This window comes from Agrilus planipennis, unplaced genomic scaffold, assembly GCF_000699045.2.
Source record: "Agrilus planipennis isolate EAB-ADULT unplaced genomic scaffold, Apla_2.0 scaffold239, whole genome shotgun sequence".
Classification (NCBI taxonomy): Eukaryota; Metazoa; Arthropoda; class Insecta; order Coleoptera; family Buprestidae; genus Agrilus; species Agrilus planipennis.
The window spans coordinates 269,876-291,204 of NW_020442381.1; the positions used below are offsets into that span (position 1 = coordinate 269,876).

The following is a 21,329-nucleotide window of genomic DNA, read 5'->3' on the forward strand; positions in this document are numbered from 1 at the left end:
GGTGGACTACACACGTAAAGATCGTGGGAGGTAATGAAGCTGCACGAAACTCTTTACCATACCAAGTAAGCATTGAAAATAGTTGGAATGTTTGAAATTTGATCAAGATCTTGGGGGTTAATCGATGATGTACGAGGCGTATTCAAAAAGTATGACGAATTTTGAATTTGCAAGGCGTTACGTATATTCGATTTTCGATTTTTTTGTGGCGTCATGTTGGTTCTCATGCCTCTCACTTATACTGGCAAGTTTGCCCATGTCGAAAGTTCAGTTAATTTTTGACAGCTGCTTTGCTTGCACTTTAATTTTTGCCTACTCTAGAAATCAAATTTTGTGTGAAAAACAAAATTAAGTGAGCGGCCGCATTCCGAATGCTGACTGTGGCATATGAGGAAGCTATTTTGGACGGAAGCGACGTTTATCGGTGGTACAAAATGTTCTCAGAGGGCCGAGAAGATGTGAACGACGAAGAGTGTGTTGGACGCCCGAGCACCTCAACAACAGACGAAAACATTGATAAAGTCAAGAAAAAATTATTGTTCAATCGTCGAATCACTGTTAGAGAAGCTGCTGAGGACCTAAACACATCGATTAGCCCCTGTCATTCGATTTTTACCAATAGTTGCTGATAGGGCATGAGACGGGTTGCCGTGAAAATCGTACCAAAATTGCTCATGCTCAGTTTCGACCAAAAGCAGCTCGCATTAACATTGCTAAGGAGCTGTTGGATTCTGCCCGCGATGACCCAAATTTACTTCAGAGTGTCATAATTGGTGTCGAATCATGGGTTTATGGTTATGACGTGGAAACCAAAGCTCAATTATCCTAATGGAAACTGCCGCACTAGCCAAGACCGAAAGAAACGCGCCAAGTTAGGTTGAATGTGAAGGTTTTACTTAGTTTTCTACCCCCTGCGGGCGTGGTGCATCATGAGTTCTTGCCACAGGGCAGAATATTAACTGTAAGTTATGTGCACTTTGGGCGAACAAATCCACTACAAACGCTTAGGTTTGTGGAAGGACAAAAATTGCATTTTTGCACCATGAAAACGCCCCTGCTTAAACATCATTGCTTGTGCGCGAATGTTTGGCCAAAAGCAAGGATTGAAAAAACGTCGGAACAAGTGTATAATATCTGATGGGGTTATTTTGAAGGGGGCAAAATAGAAATTCGTGAATAAATAAATAATTTTTGAAAAAACATACTAGAGTTCAAAACAACATGCTCTTCTCTTAACCATTCACCCTCAGCTGAATGTCTGTTCTATCAAGTGTAACTGTTTGTTTACATGCATTATACTATTGTTATTGATTTAGGTCGCTTTGATACTTAATCACAATAAAGGGGGGTATTTCTGTGGTGGATCTCTTATCACCAAAAGATACGTGTTAACAGCCGCACATTGTTTGACGGACGGGTAAGACATTCGCTCTTTATTGTAATCTTCATTGAATTTACTTTTTTATTTTTTTATTAGACTTATATCAGCACAAGTGATACTTGGAGCGCATAACGTTCGTCAATCTGAACCGACACAACAACGCATTTCCAGCACAACGTTCAAACAACATGAAAATTATAATAATCAACCAGCCCAGAATGACTTAGGAGTTATCTATCTTCCAACACCAGCCAACCTCAATCGTAACTATCTCTTTGCCCCTTCAAAATTGTTGATAATTTACTTTATCATATTTTAGTTTTGTCCAATAAATAATTAATATTCATTAAAGTAAACATTAAATCATTCAACAGGCAGCGTTTCGTGGGATTTATTTAGACTCTCCTAATTTTCCAACGTCTATATAACAGAGTACCTATAACAGAGCCGCTATTTCAAGAAGTAGCTGTCACTTAAGGGAGGTAAATAAATGCAATAGTGGTGGTTCGCTCAGCCAGTTGTCTTTAACCGATTTGATGTCATTGGCATGCAAAGAAAAGCTGATTTAATTAATTAAATTATTAAGAGCCTTGTTATCGTGTACGAATAAAATACTGAAAGCACGCTACTGAACCGTCATGTAACGGGTAGCTGCATGGACCTGGGGTATACAAATGATGATTTAACTTCATTGGTTATAAAACATATACCCTTGATATAAATGATTTATGAGATTTACTTCTTGATATAGCAACCCTGATATAGCCTCTTCTATTATTTTGCACTTATCATTTTTTGGTGTTTATTCTGCCCTCTTTGTAACTTCTCTGGGTTTTTTTACCAAAGTAAATTCAATTTTCCGCAGAGTACGTTCAACTGATAGCACTTCCTAGTAGAGCTGACGTTTCGAATAGTTTCGCAGGATCGCAGGCAGTAGCAAGTGGTTGGGGATTCTTTTCTAGTTCTGCTAACGTTACTAGTGACGTATTGCGATATGTCGATGTTCCGGTTATAGCAAACGACGTGTGTAAAGGAAACTTCGGTTCGTACATTACCAACTCAATGATTTGTTCTGGAGGAACGGGCAATAAAGGCATTTGCTCTGGAGATTCGGGCGGACCTCTTGTCGTCAGCAAAAAATTGGTAAATATATATCAGTTTAAAAATACTAAATCAATATACCTTTGTATGTATAAAATGAATATATGTGAGCATATATGTTTACCTAAGTCTAAATTTTATGTAAAACCACTCACTGCCATCCAGTGATAATTGCGGTTATTGGTAGGGCTGTGTATGTCACTGACAAATTTGAGGGGAGTGATGGTTAGCAGCAATAGCCAGTTGCGTGATTCTTTTCAATTCAAGTAGGCAGTTTTAGGTATAAAGATTGCAGCCCTTATTCTTCAGTATTCCTATCAGGGGCGTAGATTAAATATTTAAAAATAGGGATCAGTGAGCAAGTAANCATTAATAGACTGGAACACCGCTATGAGAAATGTATCAGCCTTGGAGGAGATTATGTTGAGAAATAAAAAAAAAAAATTTTTAAAAAGCTTGTTCTTCTTGATCAGGCCGGAAACTTATCAATCCACCCTCGTATAACAGAGCCGCTATTTCAAGAAGTAGCTGTCACTTAAGGGAGGTAAATAAATGCAATAGTGGTGGTTCGCTCAGCCAGTTGTCTTTAACCGATTTGATGTCATTGGCATGCAAAGAAAAGCTGATTTAATTAATTAAATTATTAAGAGCCTTGTTATCGTGTACGAATAAAATACTGAAAGCACGCTACTGAACCGTCATGTAACGGGTAGCTGCATGGACCTGGGGTATACAAATGATGATTTAACTTCATTGGTTATAAAACATATACCCTTGATATAAATGATTTATGAGATTTACTTCTTGATATAGCAACCCTGATATAGCCTCTTCTATTATTTTGCACTTATCATTTTTTGGTGTTTATTCTGCCCTCTTTGTAACTTCTCTGGGTTTTTTTACCAAAGTAAATTCAATTTTCCGCAGAGTACGTTCAACTGATAGCACTTCCTAGTAGAGCTGACGTTTCGAATAGTTTCGCAGGATCGCAGGCAGTAGCAAGTGGTTGGGGATTCTTTTCTAGTTCTGCTAACGTTACTAGTGACGTATTGCGATATGTCGATGTTCCGGTTATAGCAAACGACGTGTGTAAAGGAAACTTCGGTTCGTACATTACCAACTCAATGATTTGTTCTGGAGGAACGGGCAATAAAGGCATTTGCTCTGGAGATTCGGGCGGACCTCTTGTCGTCAGCAAAAAATTGGTAAATATATATCAGTTTAAAAATACTAAATCAATATACCTTTGTATGTATAAAATGAATATATGTGAGCATATATGTTTACCTAAGTCTAAATTTTATGTAAAACCACTCACTGCCATCCAGTGATAATTGCGGTTATTGGTAGGGCTGTGTATGTCACTGACAAATTTGAGGGGAGTGATGGTTAGCAGCAATAGCCAGTTGCGTGATTCTTTTCAATTCAAGTAGGCAGTTTTAGGTATAAAGATTGCAGCCCTTATTCTTCAGTATTCCTATCAGGGGCGTAGATTAAATATTTAAAAATAGGGATCAGTGAGCAAGTAATAGAATAGTAATAAAATAATACGAATTAAAGAAAAAAAATTGGTGATAAACTGAAAGAAATGCTCTCGATTAATCACAACTGCTGGAAAGCGCCAGAATTCGCAACCACCTTTACGCTATCTCTCTCTGCCACCTCTCACTCTAAAGCGTTGCACAGTTTGCTTTTCCCAAATACTATATGACGAATTGTGCGTTAGTGTACCCCTTTTCTCTATCATGATTCATAACAATATTCGTAAATTTTTGCCTACTTGCAGATTTACACTTTCATCTAATCCTGAGTCACCTGCCAAATCACAAAGTGAAAGATCTGTTTCATAGCATTTGTAAATATGTGATTATTTATTCTTTTGCTGTCTACAAAATGCGTTCCATAATTCGGTGAATTCGAGATCTGTTCAAAAACTATCGCGAGTTTTCAATTTCTGTGCGTTACGTATGTTCGATTTTTCAAAAAACGTATTAAACGATCTATATCAAATTTTGCGTGAAAAACAAAATTAAGTGCGCGACGCATTCCAAATGTTGACTGTGTCATATGGCGACGCTGCCTTGAACCGAAGTAACGTTTAATGGTGGTACAAAACGAGAAGATGTGAACGAAGACGTCCAAGCACGTCAACAACAGACGAAGATATTGATGATGTGAAGAAAATAGTACAGGCCAATCGTCGAATCACCGTTAGAGAAGTAGCTGAAGACTTAAACATAACGATTGGCTCCTGCCGTTCGATTTTTATCAATGATTTGGACATGAGACAGGTCGCCGCGAAATTCGTACCAAAAAATTAGCTTCAGAGGGTCATAACTGGTGACCAAAAACAGCATGTCTATGACGTGGAAACCAAAGCTCAATCATCCCAATGGAAGCTGCCGCCCGAGCCAAGACCAGAAAAAACGCGCCAAGTTAGGTCCAATGTGAAGGTTTTGCTTACAGTTTTCTTTGGTTGCAGGAGCGTAGTGCATCATGTGTTCTTGCCACAGGGTATAACAGTCAATAAGGAATACTCCCTGCAAGTTATACACAATTTACGCGAAGCCATTCACCAGATACGCCGGGATTTGTGGAATGGTAACGCCCCTGCTCAATCATTATTGCTTGTGCGCGAATTTATGGCCAAAAACAACATTTATAATGCCGCAGGCATCGTATTCCCCACATCTGACCCCCTCTGACTTCTTGTTCCTGAAACTGAAGAGGCCCACGAAAAGACGACGCTACGCTACGATTGAGGAGATAAAGACGGCATCGAGGGAGGAGCTGAACAAGATCACAAAAAACGATTTTTTGAAGTGTTTCAAGGATTGGAAAAAACATTGGCATAAGTGTATAATATCTGGTGGAGATTACTTTGAAGGGGACAAAATAGATATTCATGAATAAATAAATAATTTTTGAAAAAACACAATACTCGTGGTAGTTTTTGAACAGACCTCGTATATCATTTTACCTGTTTTTTTTTATTTATTTAAAAGGAGAGAATGATAATGACCGCCAATCTAATAAAGTCAGCTTGTATATATATGAATTACATAGAATCAACACTATTGCTATAATATAATATCCTTTGTTTTGTCTATTACAGGTTGGTGTAGCTGCATTTGTAAGTGGATGGGGTTGCTATGCAGGGTATCCAAGCGCTTTCACAAGGGTGTCATCATTTTTAGACTGGATCTCAGCAAACACTGATGCTGTTATTTCTTAAGCAACTGACAAATATTACAGTTATTGGTACTAAATAAATCTTTAGTAAAAGAATAGCTAATCACTTTAATGCCTAGTTCCAATACTAAGAATTAATTAATACAATTATGAAGGTCTTCCGGTCTTAAATAATTTTCTATTATTTTTAATTTGGAGAAGCTTCTTCCTGTAGAAGTTACAGAAACGAGTAGAATTAGTAATAGTTTTAGAGCTATCACACCATTAAGGAAAATTCAGAGGGCTTTATTGTATTAGGGGATCTTTGGACTAGAAATTATTAGGTATCATTTAAAATAACTTTTCACGGACTTTTCTCAGAGGGAAAATTTTCTTAATCTTATAGTATATAGGTAACGATTTCCTGGTCGGTGAACCGCATATTCAAGAATATGAAAATAATAAATAAACCAGGCAATCAGACAGTGAAGGTTGTTTCTTAGAAAAATGTCAAGGGTATAGAAGTATAGAGCGAGAGGGTGAATAATATGAGTAAAGAAGAGCAAGATGTTGTTCAATTGAGCGAGCTGCGACAGTGTTGAACCGCATAACAATTTTTTTTTAGTAAATACCAAATCTTCAACCTAAAAAAGTAAATTTGTACCCCTTCCGAAAGTGCGGCCCCGAGCCCAGAATAGAAAAACTTAAAAGTAGTAACAGCAGTTAGGTGTCAACGGGGCGGTTAGACATAGTACCGTTATCGGGGTCGTCGATGGCAGACTAATAACGGACGGTGAAGGTGAAAAATAATAATCAGTAAAGGAAGGACAAGGGATGGATAAACAGTACAGAGGCGTCGGGAAGAATTCGGGTCGCTGCGAGAAATCCGGCATGATACGTACTAGACCAGGGGTCGGAAACCTGCGGCTCGCGAGCCACATGCGACTCTTTGGATGTGAAGCTGCGGCTCTTTAGTTCCATACAAAAATATTATTTATTTTATCAAAAACAAAAACATTTAAAAATCGTTCTGAATTGATTAACGAGGATTACACACTGATTCTATCTCTCAGCCACTTGTTCAGGTCGGACGAAGGAAGCTGGCGAGCGGCCGCGTAAGTACTTGCCCATTTATGACCTATTTGGGTAAGTCACTTGGAACCGATACACAAATAAGCTTTCAGTAGGCGTAAATTATAATATTAATAGGAAATCTCTTTCACTGTCACCCACATCAACAATTAGTTCTTCTGTTTGTCCGCTTATTACTTGCTCACTGATCCCTATTTTTAAATATTTAATCTACGCCCCTGATAGGAATACTGAAGAAAAAGGGCTGCAATCGTTATACCTAAAACTGCCTACTTTTGCCACCGCGCATCCACGCCATTTTAAAATTTCCGCCAGCTTCCANATCTTCGGATCGACATATTCGTGCGAGCAAGCCCTTGCATGAATATAATTAAAAGTAAAGTAAGAAGCCAACTAACAAATTTAGAGTCTTGTTTGAGACTTAAAACAACAAGTTATGAGCCAAATTTATCCAAACTTTTTAAAACTATGCAAAGCCAACACTCTCATTGAATTTGTTTGCTCAAATGTATGTTATTATTCTTTTTTTTATTTTAACTACAAGTTACATTGTTTAGTAAAGTTTAAATTTTCTACTTGAATAACCATGCAAAGCCATGGCTCCCATTGAATTTGTTTGCTCAATTGTTTGTTATTGAAGTACAAGTTAGTGTTGTAAATAAATAGATATTATTTTTTATGAATAAATAGGATAATTTTATTTATTGCGAGTACTATTTATTTTTGGCAAGAAAAAAATTTGTAGCTCTTTAAAAATTTTGAAATTTTGTGAATTGTAATTTTCGACTCTTCCGACTTATAAGGTTGCCGACCCCTGGACTAGACGATTAGCAATGACAACCTGGGCACACGTCTCTCTAGGGCGGAAGCGGGGTGGCTACAGTTTGTCAATCTACGGCACTCGCCAGGGACAACATCAAAAAACATGATATGGTGGACTACACACTTCAATACTTTGTGTCATGTTAAAGGAGTACAAACGAAGAAACTCTCTCAGACTATAATACAGAGCCAGCGAATTTCTTCACTCATCAATCAATCTTCTTTGCCAAGGTACGTGAAATGTTAGAGACGGATTATTCTTTGGATCCCGTGGGACTTTTGCACTAAAATTGGTTGCCTTTTCCACTATGCGAATCGCGATTCACGACTTCCCTTTTACGTTTTTCGTACACGCCTATGTCTATGAAATCGAAAGAAGTCGAACCAACAGGACGAGTTCTATCTCCTTTCTTCTACTCAAGCTGTTAATAACCTATCCTTCTCGTATTCTTGAAATGTAAAGATTCTCATTCTCGATGTGCTCTTCCTTACCCTCTACAACCCCAAACGTTTCTAGCGACCAACTTACCAATCGAGAAAAATTTCTTTTTCTCTCCGACAAACCTATGTACAGATAACTCGATCTGGCTCATGATTGAATACTAACCAGCTAACTGCTCACCTTAGTTGGAGCTACAAAGTTAACGCAAAAATGCATGATTTTAAGATGAGGATTGTCTTTGTCTTACTCATTGGTTGGAAAAAATATTTAAAAGAATTATAAAATATTACTCTGATTGCGTATAATATCAGTTAATATTTAAGAGGCAAATTGGTTAATAAAGTCTAGACAAAAAAGAGAAACCGAAAATAACTAAAACAAATACCTACATATCTGTATAAATTGACAAAAAGAAAATAAAAAAACCATCAGTAAATTATTATAAATTTTGTAACACCCGAGTATGGACGGTTGCAGTTCCTTGTAACCTGACCTGACACCTTACTCACATTGTTTTATCACGCAGTGAATTGTTATATTAAAATTCACCTGCGGAGGGATTTTTACTGAATCCCCATCTGGAGCGTTATGAGTCCTTATCACTCCCTTCGCAACTGCTTTAGTTTGATAAAAGTCCCCTACTTCTTTTGGACTCTGTTGTTAACTATATTACGATCCCTTCATTTGTTTAGGCTAACACTTGGTGCTAATTGTACTTTATTTATATAACTATGTTCTAATGTATTGATTGACCTTAATGCATTTTACTTTTTGCATTGCATATAGCAGTATGCTCTGTATACTGAATAACGAAATGTTTTTGTTCAACCATATTTTTGCCGGGACGGGAGCGCCTTAGATTAGTGCGGTGCACCATAAAGCCATATGATGGATATATTATTGTTTTTACAACTTTCCACAATAGTTGGCGTTAGATATAAATATATAATATTATATACAATATGTGTAACGTTTCATTCAATAGCAATAATCGTTTATTTGCAATATCTGATTCAGTGAAGAACTCAGTTGCTTAAGAAATAACAGCATCACTATTTGCTGCGATCCAGTCTAAAAATGATGTTACCCTTGACAAGACGTTTGGATCCCCAGCATCGCAACCACCATTGCTTATAAACGAAATTACACCAACCTGTAACAGACAACAAAGAATAGCAATATTGTTATACCCATATCAAGTAAATTGGTAGTAATTTTCTTAAATGTCCACTCACTCGTTTTGATTAGAAAAAAAGCGGGTAGAATGTATCACAGATATTTATCTCTCATCATCAGTCCTAAGACTGGTTGGACACGCATTGCAACTCCACTCTTTCATATCCTGAGCTAATTTTTTAAAACTAGAACATCCCACATCTTTAACAATTTGTGAACAGTAATCTAATCTAGGTCTACTTCTACTTCTCTTAATTTCTGTTTCTGCCTCTAATATGTCTCTGACTAGAAATTTATGCCTGAGAAAGTGTCCTACCAACCTATCTCGTCTATTTCTTATCGACATCCATAGAATCCTTTGTTCTTCTATTCTTTCTAACATCTCTTTATTTCTAACCTTCTCTATTAACGTTATCTTCATCATTCGCCCGTAACGCCACATTTCGAACGCTTTTAACCTCTTCTATTCCGCCACGCCCACTGTCCATGTTTCGCACCTATATAGCGCCAGGCTCCAAACATACACCTTTTCTTTTTCGAATTTCTAAGTTAACCGTTCGCGAGCATAGAAGTGACTTCTTTTCATTGAAAGCGAATCACGCTATCCCACGCTTTATATCTCTAATACTCCTTCTGTCCTAACTTATCTGACTTCCTAGGTACTTAAAATCAGCCACTTCTTCTAATGTTTCGTCTCCTATCTTTATATTCTCTCTGTATATTAAAAATAAATTTCAGTCTCTATTACATATTTACAAGCAAATGGCAACGAGGTAAGAATGTTATGAAACATATCTTGTCCTTAACCATTACCACTCATCCCAAAGTCTCAAATTCTCAATGGGAGACGCAGTGCTACCAATAATCTAGCCTGGAGTATATACACACAAAAAAAAATTGATTTAATGATTTTAAAAGAATATGCACTTACCAATTTTCCACTGGCAACAAGAGGCCCGCCTGAATCTCCAAAGCAAACCCCTTTTTTGCCCACTCCTCCAGAACAAATGTTTGAGTTTCTAACGAACGAATTGAACGTTTGCTTGCACACGTCGTTTGATATAACATTTACATTGACATATCGCAATACGTCACTGATATCGGTAGCAGACTGAGAAATGTATCCCCATCCACTTATTATCGCCTGAGATCCTACGAAACTGTTTGAAGCATCGGCTCTACTCGGAAGTGGTATCAGTTGAACGTACTCTGGGAATAATGGAATTAAAATAAAAAGTAAAACATTAGTGAAATTTAAAAATACAAACAAGGGGAGCAGAATAGAAAAACTGATAAGTGCAAAAGTAAATTATTGAAGAGGCTACATTACGATGACTCAACTTTTTTTCATACATAACTATTGAATGGAAAGTTAGACAAAACGTTAATAAATTCTACGAGTGATTTTATTTTTACTTTAGTTGGTCACTAATTGTTGGACATAATTAATTAAAATTTAAAATAAAGTAAATTATTAGTAAAGGTAATTACGATTGAGATTGGCTGGTGTTGGAAGATAGACCATGCCTAAATCATTTACTAGTGTTTGGTTACTATAACCTTCATGAAATTTGAACGTGGAGGTTGAAATGCGTTGTTGGGTAGATTCCCTTTGTCGAATGTTATGTGCTCCTAGTATTACTTCCAATGATATAAGGCCACTAACAATATGAAAAATAAAAAGCAAAATGCAACAGAATATATCGAATAATGAAGATAACAATTAACAATGCCTTACTCGTCGTACAAACAATGCGCAGCTGTTAACACGTATCTTCTAGTAATAAGAGATCCTCCACAGAAACTTGATGTTCCATCGTAAAGAAGTCTCAAAGCGGCCTAAATAAATAAAAATATTAGATTACATATCATTAGTTTGCCGCGAATGTATTGGCGCCGATCTTTCACATTTCCTAAATTCTAACCTGGTCCCCTGAAATTCCCCACCCGGAAACTGTTACAATTTAAATTTCCTAAATTTCTCTCTCTCTCTCAATATTGCACCAGCCCTCTAAATTTCTTTCTGAAAGCTAACTGATAAACGTCTTTATAATATTATATTCATGGTACTAAGGTTTGAAGGTTTTTCAAACAGGGTTTCAAAAAACTGACTTTGAAAATACATTTGTCACATTTGCGAACCGGTTTAAAAGAATTCAAATTATTATGCAAAGATTAATTTTTAACTTATTTGATTTACTGTTCATTCTATAGAACGGGCAGCTGGGACATCTTTTGGACAAAATATTTCCAGTTCAGTAAAGAAATCTAGTGTACTTTCTTTAGCTTCAAAAACCTAAATTCTTAAGTTATCTGGAAAGATTGATATTGTCTAGAATCTTATATGGAAACCGACTCTGATGAAACTACTCATAAAATTAATGTTTTTTAAAGGAAGCCATGGAAAAATCAATGCATAAGCTCCTTAAAGATCATGTTGACAAACTTACAAAGCGAAATACACAAAAGCTGAATTATTATTTGAGGCAACAAATAAAAGAACCGAAAACGGAGATTTGTCATTTGATGCCCTGAAAATCTAAAAACTATAAAACCAAGCTCAGTAGCAAGTGAACGACTATTAAATTTCAGGAAAAATAAGGCCAAGATTTTTTAGATCATTCAGTGAATATTTTATGTTTCTTAAAACCGTTTTGGCTTAAGAGAGGATAAAATTAGTGAAATAAATATAAATATTATTTGAAATTTGAAATTTTTGTTTAAGTTTTCTTTATTTTGTGTAAGTAATGTGTAATCCTTGATTATTTTTATATTTTGACTTTGATATTGATTTCGTTTTATAAATTAAATTAAAAATTTTTACCTATTCTACCTTTCTTGATAAAAATCTGGAAACCAGCTAAAGCCGGTTTTTTGGAAATCTGGTAAATGAAAACCGGTTTTTCAAAAGTAGGTTTAATACATAGTATTAACTAACTATTTTCAAATGCTTACTTGGTATCTTAAGGAGTTTCGTGGAGCTTCATTTCCTCCTACAATCCTTACGTCTTCAGAGGACGTAAGCTGAGCCTGTAAAACACAAAAAATTAGTTCATAATTAATCTAGGCTTCCAAATTAGTATCACTGCTTTACCGTAACTAGAGAAAATGTAATAAAAATTAAGACAATTTCCTTCATTTCTGCTTGTGATGAAGATACTGTACAGATCTTGGTAGCAGCTCGTTTTATAAAGTTATCTTTAAAGAGTAATTGTTGATAAAAATATTGTTACGCGTTTTTGTTCAGCATCGGAATGATAAGTGATATATTTTCAAATCAATTAGATAAGTATGTTTCTGTAATTGATGTTGCTTTAAACTAATTTCCAAGAAAGCTAAGGAAGTTATGGTTGCTATGATCAAAAAATACACTTAAAACTCCAAACATCCAATTTACGTGTTGCACCATTCATACGATAATTTACACCAAACTTAATAGTTCCTCGCGTGGACACCTTAACAACAAACTGCACATTTTTTGACATAAATATGTAACTTGTATTTAGTACATCACTCACACAAGTTATCGGGATTCTTCTACAGGTCGCCTTTGTCTTGCATGCTTTTTATTATATTTATCAATTTCAACTTTTCAAAATTATATTTGTTTGAGTTGTAAAATGCGCGATTACCACCGTTAATTAATTAAATCCATTTGGTTATTTTGGAAAATATCAATAAGAATTTTGAAAATCACCCGTATGGAGTATCACCCCTTACAAATATTTTTCCTGTTTCACTACTCTGTTAAACCGGTTTGGGTAATTATTTGTCAACATTGCCTTTTTAAACACATAATTGTCAAATCCCTTATTCTGTAACGGTTATTACTACACTTGCCCCTGTCAGCATTGTAAATTTTCTGAGAATTTTGTATTTTTTATCATCTCTATCTAATTTGTAATTTCATGTAAATATCTCTATATTCATATATTTCTGTTTTACGAATTTGTTTGTATCTTCATGTATACTATGCTCCGTATGTAATTCTATTATGTTAATTTCTGGGATCTTCGCTTTCTAATTTTTACTTCCTTTCTGCCCTTTTCCACACTTATTAAAAATCTCTATTTTCATTTCTAATAACTTACATTTAAACCGTTTCTTTATCTACCCTTCTCAATAGTGCTCTTTTCGTAGTTTTTATAGATTTTACCTTTCTTTTGTGGACTTTTAACATATAACTTTTCTTTCCGCGGAAGTCTTACAGCGAAGTAGACTTATTGGATATATATATATATATATTTGAAATATTTACAAAGTATCTCCAACGAATGATTAGTAATGATTGTACAAGTGCAATTGCAGGTGCTTCTATAGAAGTTCTTGTTCACTTCTTATATCTAATGCTTAAAACGAGGAAAAATGCCAAGGGTATGGCGAATGTCACCATTGGTGATTAACCCTTTTGAAACATCTCCGTGAATACTTACAAGACGGGGCTTTCAAACTCAAAATATTGCAAGAGAGGGATGTTTATAACTTGTTAAAAATCGGCTACATCAAAAAATCAACAAACTGCACTTCCTACAAACTGCATACAGGAACTTTATGACCTGCATCAAGAAGAACGGTCTTGACTCTGAACAGGCGCGTTCATAAATTTTAAAAATGAAGGATTTGCTTGTTAGATTTGGGTGTTGAAAATATAGTATTTTTAAGTACCATATATTTCTTCAACAATCTAGACCTGGACTTACAGTTTCGGTTGGCAACCCTAACTACAGTTTCAACTAAATGGGGTTCTATCTCACTGTGGCATTCGAGTTGATCAAGAACTAAATGAAATGCTTGAAGACATTAAGGAACAATGAAACAAAAATTTTATTCTACACTTGTTTCTTCAAAAGATAATTTTGTGACTTAAACGTTACGTAAACAACGTTTTATTTGATTTTCATACGGACGGCCAACGCATTATTGATAGAAACGCACTGTAGTTATAAGCAAATAAAAAAGAATTGAAAGCATTAAAGTCATACATAGAGGAGTACCTGTTTTAAACGCACATCATTGAAAAAATCGCAATAAATCACTCGTGCCTAATGTGAATTTTTCAGAGAACATGGGTTTCTATTCTTAACATTGTGATTTAACGCTGCGAGATAAATATGGGTTTTTTTGTATAGTAACAGACAAAGGTTCACACTAACTCGGTACGTTTTTGGTTTTCAATAATATAGTCATTAAAAGCTTTTACAAGTGCTTAATTTTGATGATTCTTGTAAGACACGTATTTTCGATAGAAATTAAAAAATGGTCTTCGACAGGCTTTAGAACAAAGCTTTTATCTTATTATAAAATTTCAGACCTTTGTTCCATACATTAAACTCATGATATCTAGAACCGATAAGCATGTTCTTACTATACGGTGCGTGTACTACTGAATCCCCTTAACCTTAACCGAATAAATAGAAAAGGATTCGATGTTATTTTTTAACGTATCGGCATCTTTTAAATACTGTTGGCTCGTGCCGAGGCGAATTTTATAAAAGATGTAACCGAGTGGATTAATTTCAAAATTCAAAACAAGAAAAAATCACTAAAGCTGATTATAACGATTAATTTTAATTGCGAATTTTTCGAACGTATCCCCTATGATTCCATACTAATTACCATTCCATATCCACGGTTTCTGTATTCGCGGCATATTTATGGAACGTATACCCCACGATAAAGAGCTTTTACTGTATTAATTTTAAGTTTATTACATTNGTGTTGATTTTTTGTGGAAAATATTCTCTTAATTTTAATGTGGTTTTGAGTTATAGATTGTGAAGATTTTTTATGATACACGTGTTGGTTGTTGGTGGGTCCTTCAATATTTTTTTGTGGTATTTTTTAAATTTCCATCTTGATAAATCTTTACAACGTGTTTGCAGATAAAACTTTATATTATAGAAAATTATTCGTGAATGACCTTGTCGCTTTTATCTAAATATAAAGCAAAGGGTTTATGCAAAAAAAGCTGGTATTGATTATGAAGAAACTTTCGTCGGTTTTGCGTCACATATACTACTTCAAAATTATAATTTACTTTCAGTAAAATTAGAGTTATTTACTTTACATTTAGTAGGAGTGTAGTACTCCTGCTGCCTTCTTTAAAGGTGTATTAGAAGAAACTGATTTTGTGGTATTACATAAATGGTCGGAAAAGTTTAATTGTAAAAACAGAGTACTAAAATTAAAAAAGCTAATTTATGACCTAAAACAGTTTAATAGTATAAAAGAGTTTTGGGTGACTTAGGTTATCAAAAATCTAAATTTTCTTAAATGATAAACGTAAAATGAATATTTTAAAATTAAAGTTTAGAGAAATATTGAAGATAAAGGATTTAGGAGAAAGTAAAAGATAACTAGGTATGAATTTAGGGGTTGGTAAACAGAAACAAACTGTAACATTAGACTAATGGATGTACATAAATCAAGTTTTACAGTTTAATATGAATACATAAGTCTGGTTGTAAGACGAAAACGCCTTATCAGCGGCTTATCGGAAGTTTCATTTATCTGAGTTTTAACGAGACGTGTGATATCGCATTTTTGATGAGTTATTATGAGGTAAAACGCATTAAAAAAAATTGTGTGGCTTTATGAAACCACGATGCAAGCGAAACTTTTCGGATTGTAGGCATTTAACTGTAAATTTTAAGAAAATTATTCGATTTAGAGTATAATGGAATGACAATGGAGAATCAATAGTATACAAGATATCCAACTCACGATTAAAACACGAATACCGCGGTGCACTTGCACGAATGAGTGAGAATATAAGTGCTCCGCAGGTTAGCTCATGCGAGCCATGGCGCTGCCATATTGGCCTTGGCTGTTCTGCCGAGGACGTTTCACTTTTACCCCTACTCTGCGACCGGCTGTAATGCGACATGCGATAGATGGACGAAAAAATTTAAGGCAATGTAATAAAAGTTTCACTTTAATAAATTAATGGTAAAAAAAACACTTTTAAGAATAAGCTTTTATTTTAAAGCTCTAAAAAGAAGAAAATAATCATTTAATTAATTTGTCACACTGTCACATGAGAGTTGCATTAGCAGTTATTGTTCCCATAACTCGTAGCTGTATCTAACGTTAATGTTTTTCAAGAATATTATAATCTTATAGCAGCATCTATTTCTAATATGGACCTCGACAGGGAGTTGAAATATGAGCTGGTAGTCCATACTATAATCATGTAGTCCATTTTATGTTCTTCGGATGGAGGAAGCTGGGTTTGGATTGACTCGACGAGATATAATGTTACTGGCATTTCAATTGGCCCAAAAAAAATAACTTGACTCATAACTTTTCTCAAGAAAGACAGTCGGCTGGTAAAACTTGGTTGCGATTGTTTTTAACACGCCATCCCGATCTTTTTTTTCGCCAATCCTCAGGCACGTCAATTGCAAGACTGAAGGGCTTTAACAAAGAAAGTACCAACAGATTTTTCACATTGTGAGAAGAAGCTATGGACAAGTACAAATATTATACGCCTAACAATATATATATAATATTAATGAGAGCGGTATAACGGTGGTGCCCTCAAAAATGCCAGAAATACTTGTCAAGAAGGGAAAGCGACAAATTAAGGGTGTAACGTCAGCTGAAAGAGGTTCGACAGTAATCTGTGTATTGTGTATGAATGCTAGCGGATCATTTGTTCAGCCTATGATGATTTTCCCCCGTAAGCGGGATAATCCACTTCTAATGAGAGGAGGTCCTATTGGTTCAATACACGCATGCCACCCATCAGGCTGGATACAAACTAATCTTTTCACTCAATGATTTTAAGCATTTTTTACAGCATGTAAAACCTTCTGACGCTTGTCCTGCTCATTTGATATTAGATGGACACTCCAGTCATACACGAAATATTGAACTTATCGATTTGGCCCGTAAGAACCATGTTCAACTATTATCATTGCCCCCACATTCAAGTCACAAGATTCGGCCAATGGATCGCATATTCATGAGTCCCTTTAAAAAGTTCTTCACTGAAGAAATCCGGCAATTCGTACGAATCAAAAATCAAGCATCTACACATTACGACATTGCTGAACTATTTGGGCGTGCATGTAAAAGCGCAGCGTACTAAACCAGCAATTAATGGTTTTCGTGTAACTGGGATTTGGCCAGTGGATAGAAATGTTTTTCACGACCATGATTTCATTGATTGACTGAACAGGTCCACCCTCCCTATCAGGAAAGTGTAATACACTGCCCAATTGCCACCAGCTATCCCCGCTCTTAAAAGTGATAATTATGATTCAGATCGGACTTTTTGTGAAGATACTGAAGCTGAGCCAATGGATGAACCACAATCTACTATTGAAAAAAATCATTGACATCGACGATAAAAATCCACCGGAATCGAATAGTGAATATTTTCCAGATAAGCCACAATCCCCGACCGATAAAACTGTTGGTGTCGATGGATCTGAACCAGTTGCAGCAATGAGCGATCCTATGGTCAGCATCTCTATGAATAAAGTCCAATGTTTAATTTCATTAATATTGGCAGATATTTCTCGAGACGGTGGTTTGCTGGAACAAAATCTGTCAATCGATCAAATTGAAGTAGATCAAAATTCCATCTCATTGAAAGATTCGATAGATTTAGTAAATGTATCTGCTGGAGCATCTTTATCCCCTTATGTATCGTCACAACAACTATATCTTCTACCTCGTATTAGATTAGAAACCGGTAATACAGGAAGAAAAGCATCTAATTCACCGTACAAAAACGATTTGGAAACATCTACCAACAGAAAATAAGAAGCTGAATCATTGAAAAAAAAAGGAACTTTGCAAAACAGTTAAATAAGCCAAAGAAAAGCGTTCTTATCGCCAATGGGCTAATGCCATTTGTGCAGTTGTAGAAGGAGACGAATATTTATGTGACTTTTGCAAATAAGTTACAGAGATTTTATAATTTACGTACATCCTTATTCATAACCAAAAATTGTTTCTATTTTGTTTTAAGAGAGGTGTTTTGCTCATACCAAAAGTTGTGTGGTTCATATGAGACACCCTAGGTCCGTACTAAAAACCTAGTGGTACGTATTGAATTACCGAATTTAAGAACTTAGTGTAACTAACAATGCATGAGCAAAAAAATTCACCGATGCTGCTAAGTACCAGGTGATTGAATGAGGCGTTGCATTGTCATTATTATTCAACGGGCAAGGACCCTATACAAATATTATAAACAAAAGAAAAACATATATATTGAGCGATGCAGTGACTTAAACTATGGTTAAGTGAGCTTCTGCTAGTTCATTACGCAATAAGTTCCAAAGCTTTTAAAGGTGGAATACAACTGAATGGAATACATAATTTTGGGTAACGCTAGGATCACTCTATGGCTTCTCAAGGCATAACTACTGTTTCTAAATTCAAACAAGTCCATAATAGAATCACACTTAATACCCCCTGATAACACAATATGTAACTGATAGATGTCAACCAGACCTGTGACTAGTTGGACCATGGTATCATCATGTTCAGTAGATAGCATCGGAATATTAAGCCTCAACGCTAAGAAGAGTTCAGAAGATGCTTGCTGGGTATAGGGTCTCCATTTTTGGAACCATATAATAGTTGAGGAAGGACCAAAGTTTTATATTAATATATAATCTGTAGGCTCTGGACAGTACGTTAGCAAGATGTTTATCAAAAGTAAAAGATGATCCGAAAATAATACCTGGATCAGAAAGTTCATAAACCCGAGCAAAACTTTTATCATGCAGCTTGTAGTCATATATAATCCATAGGAATTATAGATCTGGTGAAAATAATTATACCACATTTGGCAATATTTAAAGTGAGTAAATTTGTTATACACCAGTTATTTAGGAAAGAGATGCAAGAGATTGGAGAGCCTGACAATCCGAGGTTGCCGTAACTTTAACAGAGAGTTTAGCGTCATCAACAAATATTATAATAATAATACAATAATATTAGTGTGAAGATCATTAATCAATATTGAAAATAGAAGCGGACCTAAGTGCGACCCTTGAGGCACATTCGAGGTAGCCTCAACTGCATCAGATAGATAAGATTCTAATTTTACCATCTGTACACGACCAAACAGAAAGGAGAAAGAAATAGAACCGAATTCCTATCACACATTTACAAGAGTGACAGAAAGATACGTATGTTATGAAACTAATTTTTCCTTTTTTGTCTTCGTAGGTGGCTTGATTTAAATTGATATGCATTTACCACCTTTCCACTGACGACACGATGTCCACCTGAATCTCCAGAGCAAGCTGGACCAGGATTAGGCTGAGAAGTGTATCCCCAACCACTTGCTACTGCTTGAGATCATAATGAATTTTTTTGAAGCGTCAGCTCTACTTGGAAGCGCTATCAGCTGAACGCACTCTGTGAAAAGTTTTAAATTAGTTTGGTAAAAAAGCAAAGATCAATTACAGAATTTATAGGAACGCTTATAGTGGGTAGATTAGATCCAAAAAATGATTAGTGCAAAAATTAAATTACGAAAGAGGTCACTTTAGGATGACTTTACTTCAATTTCTTCAAGCTTCCCGTATATGTCCATTAAACTGTCATTCATTTAAGATAAAGTAAGTTATTCATAGGATTGTTACGATTGAGATTGGCTGGTGTTGGAAGATAGACGATGCCTAAATCATTCGGTGCTGGTTGATTATTATACTGTTCATGTACTTTGAACGTGGAGGTTGGAATGCGTTGTTGGGTAGATTCTCCTTGACGAATGTTATGCGCTCCCAGAATTACTTCCAATGATACAAGGCTAATAAGAAAAAGAAAAAGCTAAAGTATATTGAGCAGTTAAGATAACAATTAAGAGCAAATTTCTTACTCATCTACCAAGCAATGTGCAGCAGTTAACACGTATCTTCTAGATATAAGAGATGCTCCACAGAAACTCGTGTATGTATCGTAAATAAGCCTCAAAAAGACCTAAATAAATAAAAATATTTTAGTGTAGACCAGAAGTATAGCCCTGAAGGTATTCAAATTTATTCGCGCTGTACGTTCGCATCTCCAGTCCCATTAAATTCCATTTCTTTAAAATACTATATCTCACAGAATTTCACATCCTGTACATTTTACATCTAAATTTTAACCTTTCTGGATCCTTGCTAATCAAACTTTTGGGATCAGTATGATAGTTTTGATCAAATAATTTTGAATGCTTACTTGATATGGTAAGGAGTTTGGCGAAGCTTCATTTCCTCCCACAATCCTTATATCTTCGGAGAATGCAAGCTTATGAGGTCCTGTTGGAGCAATTTTATGAGTAGGTGTAACTTTAGACCAATTACTAGTTACGTGAGCCTGTAAAAAGCTTAAAATTAATTCTTAATTGATCTAGACTACTAAATTAATATCACTAAGTTACCGTTACTACGAAAAATGTAATGAAAATTAAGTCAATTTCTTTCATCTCTGCTTCTGATACAGATACTGCAGATATCATGTTAGAAACTCGTTATAAAGTTATCTTCAAGGTACTTCTGTTTGTCGATAAAATTCTTGATACGCTTTTGATCAGGTAGCATCGATTTGATAAACGATGTTTTCAAATTGTCTTGTAATAAGTGTTGCCTAAAACAAATCTCTAAGATGTTCAAGTTAGTTTTACAATTTGAAAACATCGTAAGGTAGTAAATATTAGCAAGGCAGGTAAAAAAAATTTCCCCGTTTTCATTGCTACTTTTTAATTGTAATATGGAAGATACAATTAATGCTATTAAATACAGGACAACTGTATGAATCGGCAAATACGGATTAGAATGCTTAAATTTGCGGAAGATACAGCAGTATAAGCATCTAGGAGGGGCGAATTATAGAATTTATGTAAAATACAAGCGGCATTAACAAAAGAAAATAAAACAAAATTATTGGTACTTAGGGGATGCAAAAGTAAGGTTAATGCTATAATAATATAGAAATTGGAGAGGAGAAACAACAGGAAGCCGCTAATTTTCGATATCTGGGGAGTCAAATGCTCAGGATGGAAAAAGGGTTGAAGGTATGAAACAAACAACAACGTAGGGTCGGATCGCCTTTAACAAAAATATATCACTTTTGTGCTCTAGTTAGATTACTTTGGAAATTGAAAAAGATTATTAAAAGTGTGTTTGGAGCACGGCT

The 21,329-nt window shown here is 35.3% G+C and overlaps 2 protein-coding genes and 1 pseudogene across 2 annotated transcripts in view; 1 reads left to right on the top strand and 2 right to left on the bottom strand.

The window, feature by feature from the left end:
• LOC108741718 (brachyurin-like) overlaps window positions 1-5,717 on the top strand; it is a 15,845-nt gene extending 10,128 nt beyond the window's left edge. The window contains exons 5-9 of the mRNA XM_025980098.1: window positions 31-65; window positions 1,317-1,417; window positions 1,478-1,644; window positions 2,247-2,524; window positions 5,598-5,717. Coding sequence (XP_025835883.1) covers window positions 31-65; window positions 1,317-1,417; window positions 1,478-1,644; window positions 2,247-2,524; window positions 5,598-5,717 — 701 coding nt within the window. The remainder of the gene's footprint in view (window positions 1-30; window positions 66-1,316; window positions 1,418-1,477; window positions 1,645-2,246; window positions 2,525-5,597) is intronic.
• Window positions 5,718-8,976: 3,259 nt separating this feature from the next.
• On the bottom strand, window positions 8,977-12,369 carry LOC108741722 (annotated as a pseudogene).
• A 7,032-nt stretch (window positions 12,370-19,401) lies between these two features.
• Window positions 19,402-20,619, bottom strand: LOC112906252 (brachyurin-like). Its single transcript, XM_025980099.1, has 5 exons — window positions 20,575-20,619; window positions 20,373-20,510; window positions 20,032-20,132; window positions 19,796-19,962; window positions 19,402-19,568 (listed from the first exon to the last, which is right to left on the bottom strand). Exons 1-5 carry the CDS (start codon window positions 20,617-20,619, stop codon window positions 19,465-19,467), a joined length of 555 nt encoding a protein of 184 aa, XP_025835884.1. The 3' UTR covers window positions 19,402-19,464.
• Window positions 20,620-21,329: the final 710 nt, after the last annotated feature.

What these genes read in the sequence shown, in the direction of transcription:
- LOC112906252 (XM_025980099.1), bottom strand. Translation starts at nt 20,619, where the DNA reads ATGAAAGAAATTGACTTAATTTTCATTACATTTTTCGTAGTAACG. An exon ending in TTACATTTTTCGTAGTAACG is followed by an intron (nt 20,511 to 20,574) that starts GTAACTTAGTGA and finishes AGCTTTTTACAG; the next exon opens with GCTCACGTAACTAGTAATTG. An exon ending in GCACATTGCTTGGTAGATGA is followed by an intron (nt 19,963 to 20,031) that starts GTAAGAAATTTG and finishes TTTTCTTATTAG; the next exon opens with CCTTGTATCATTGGAAGTAA.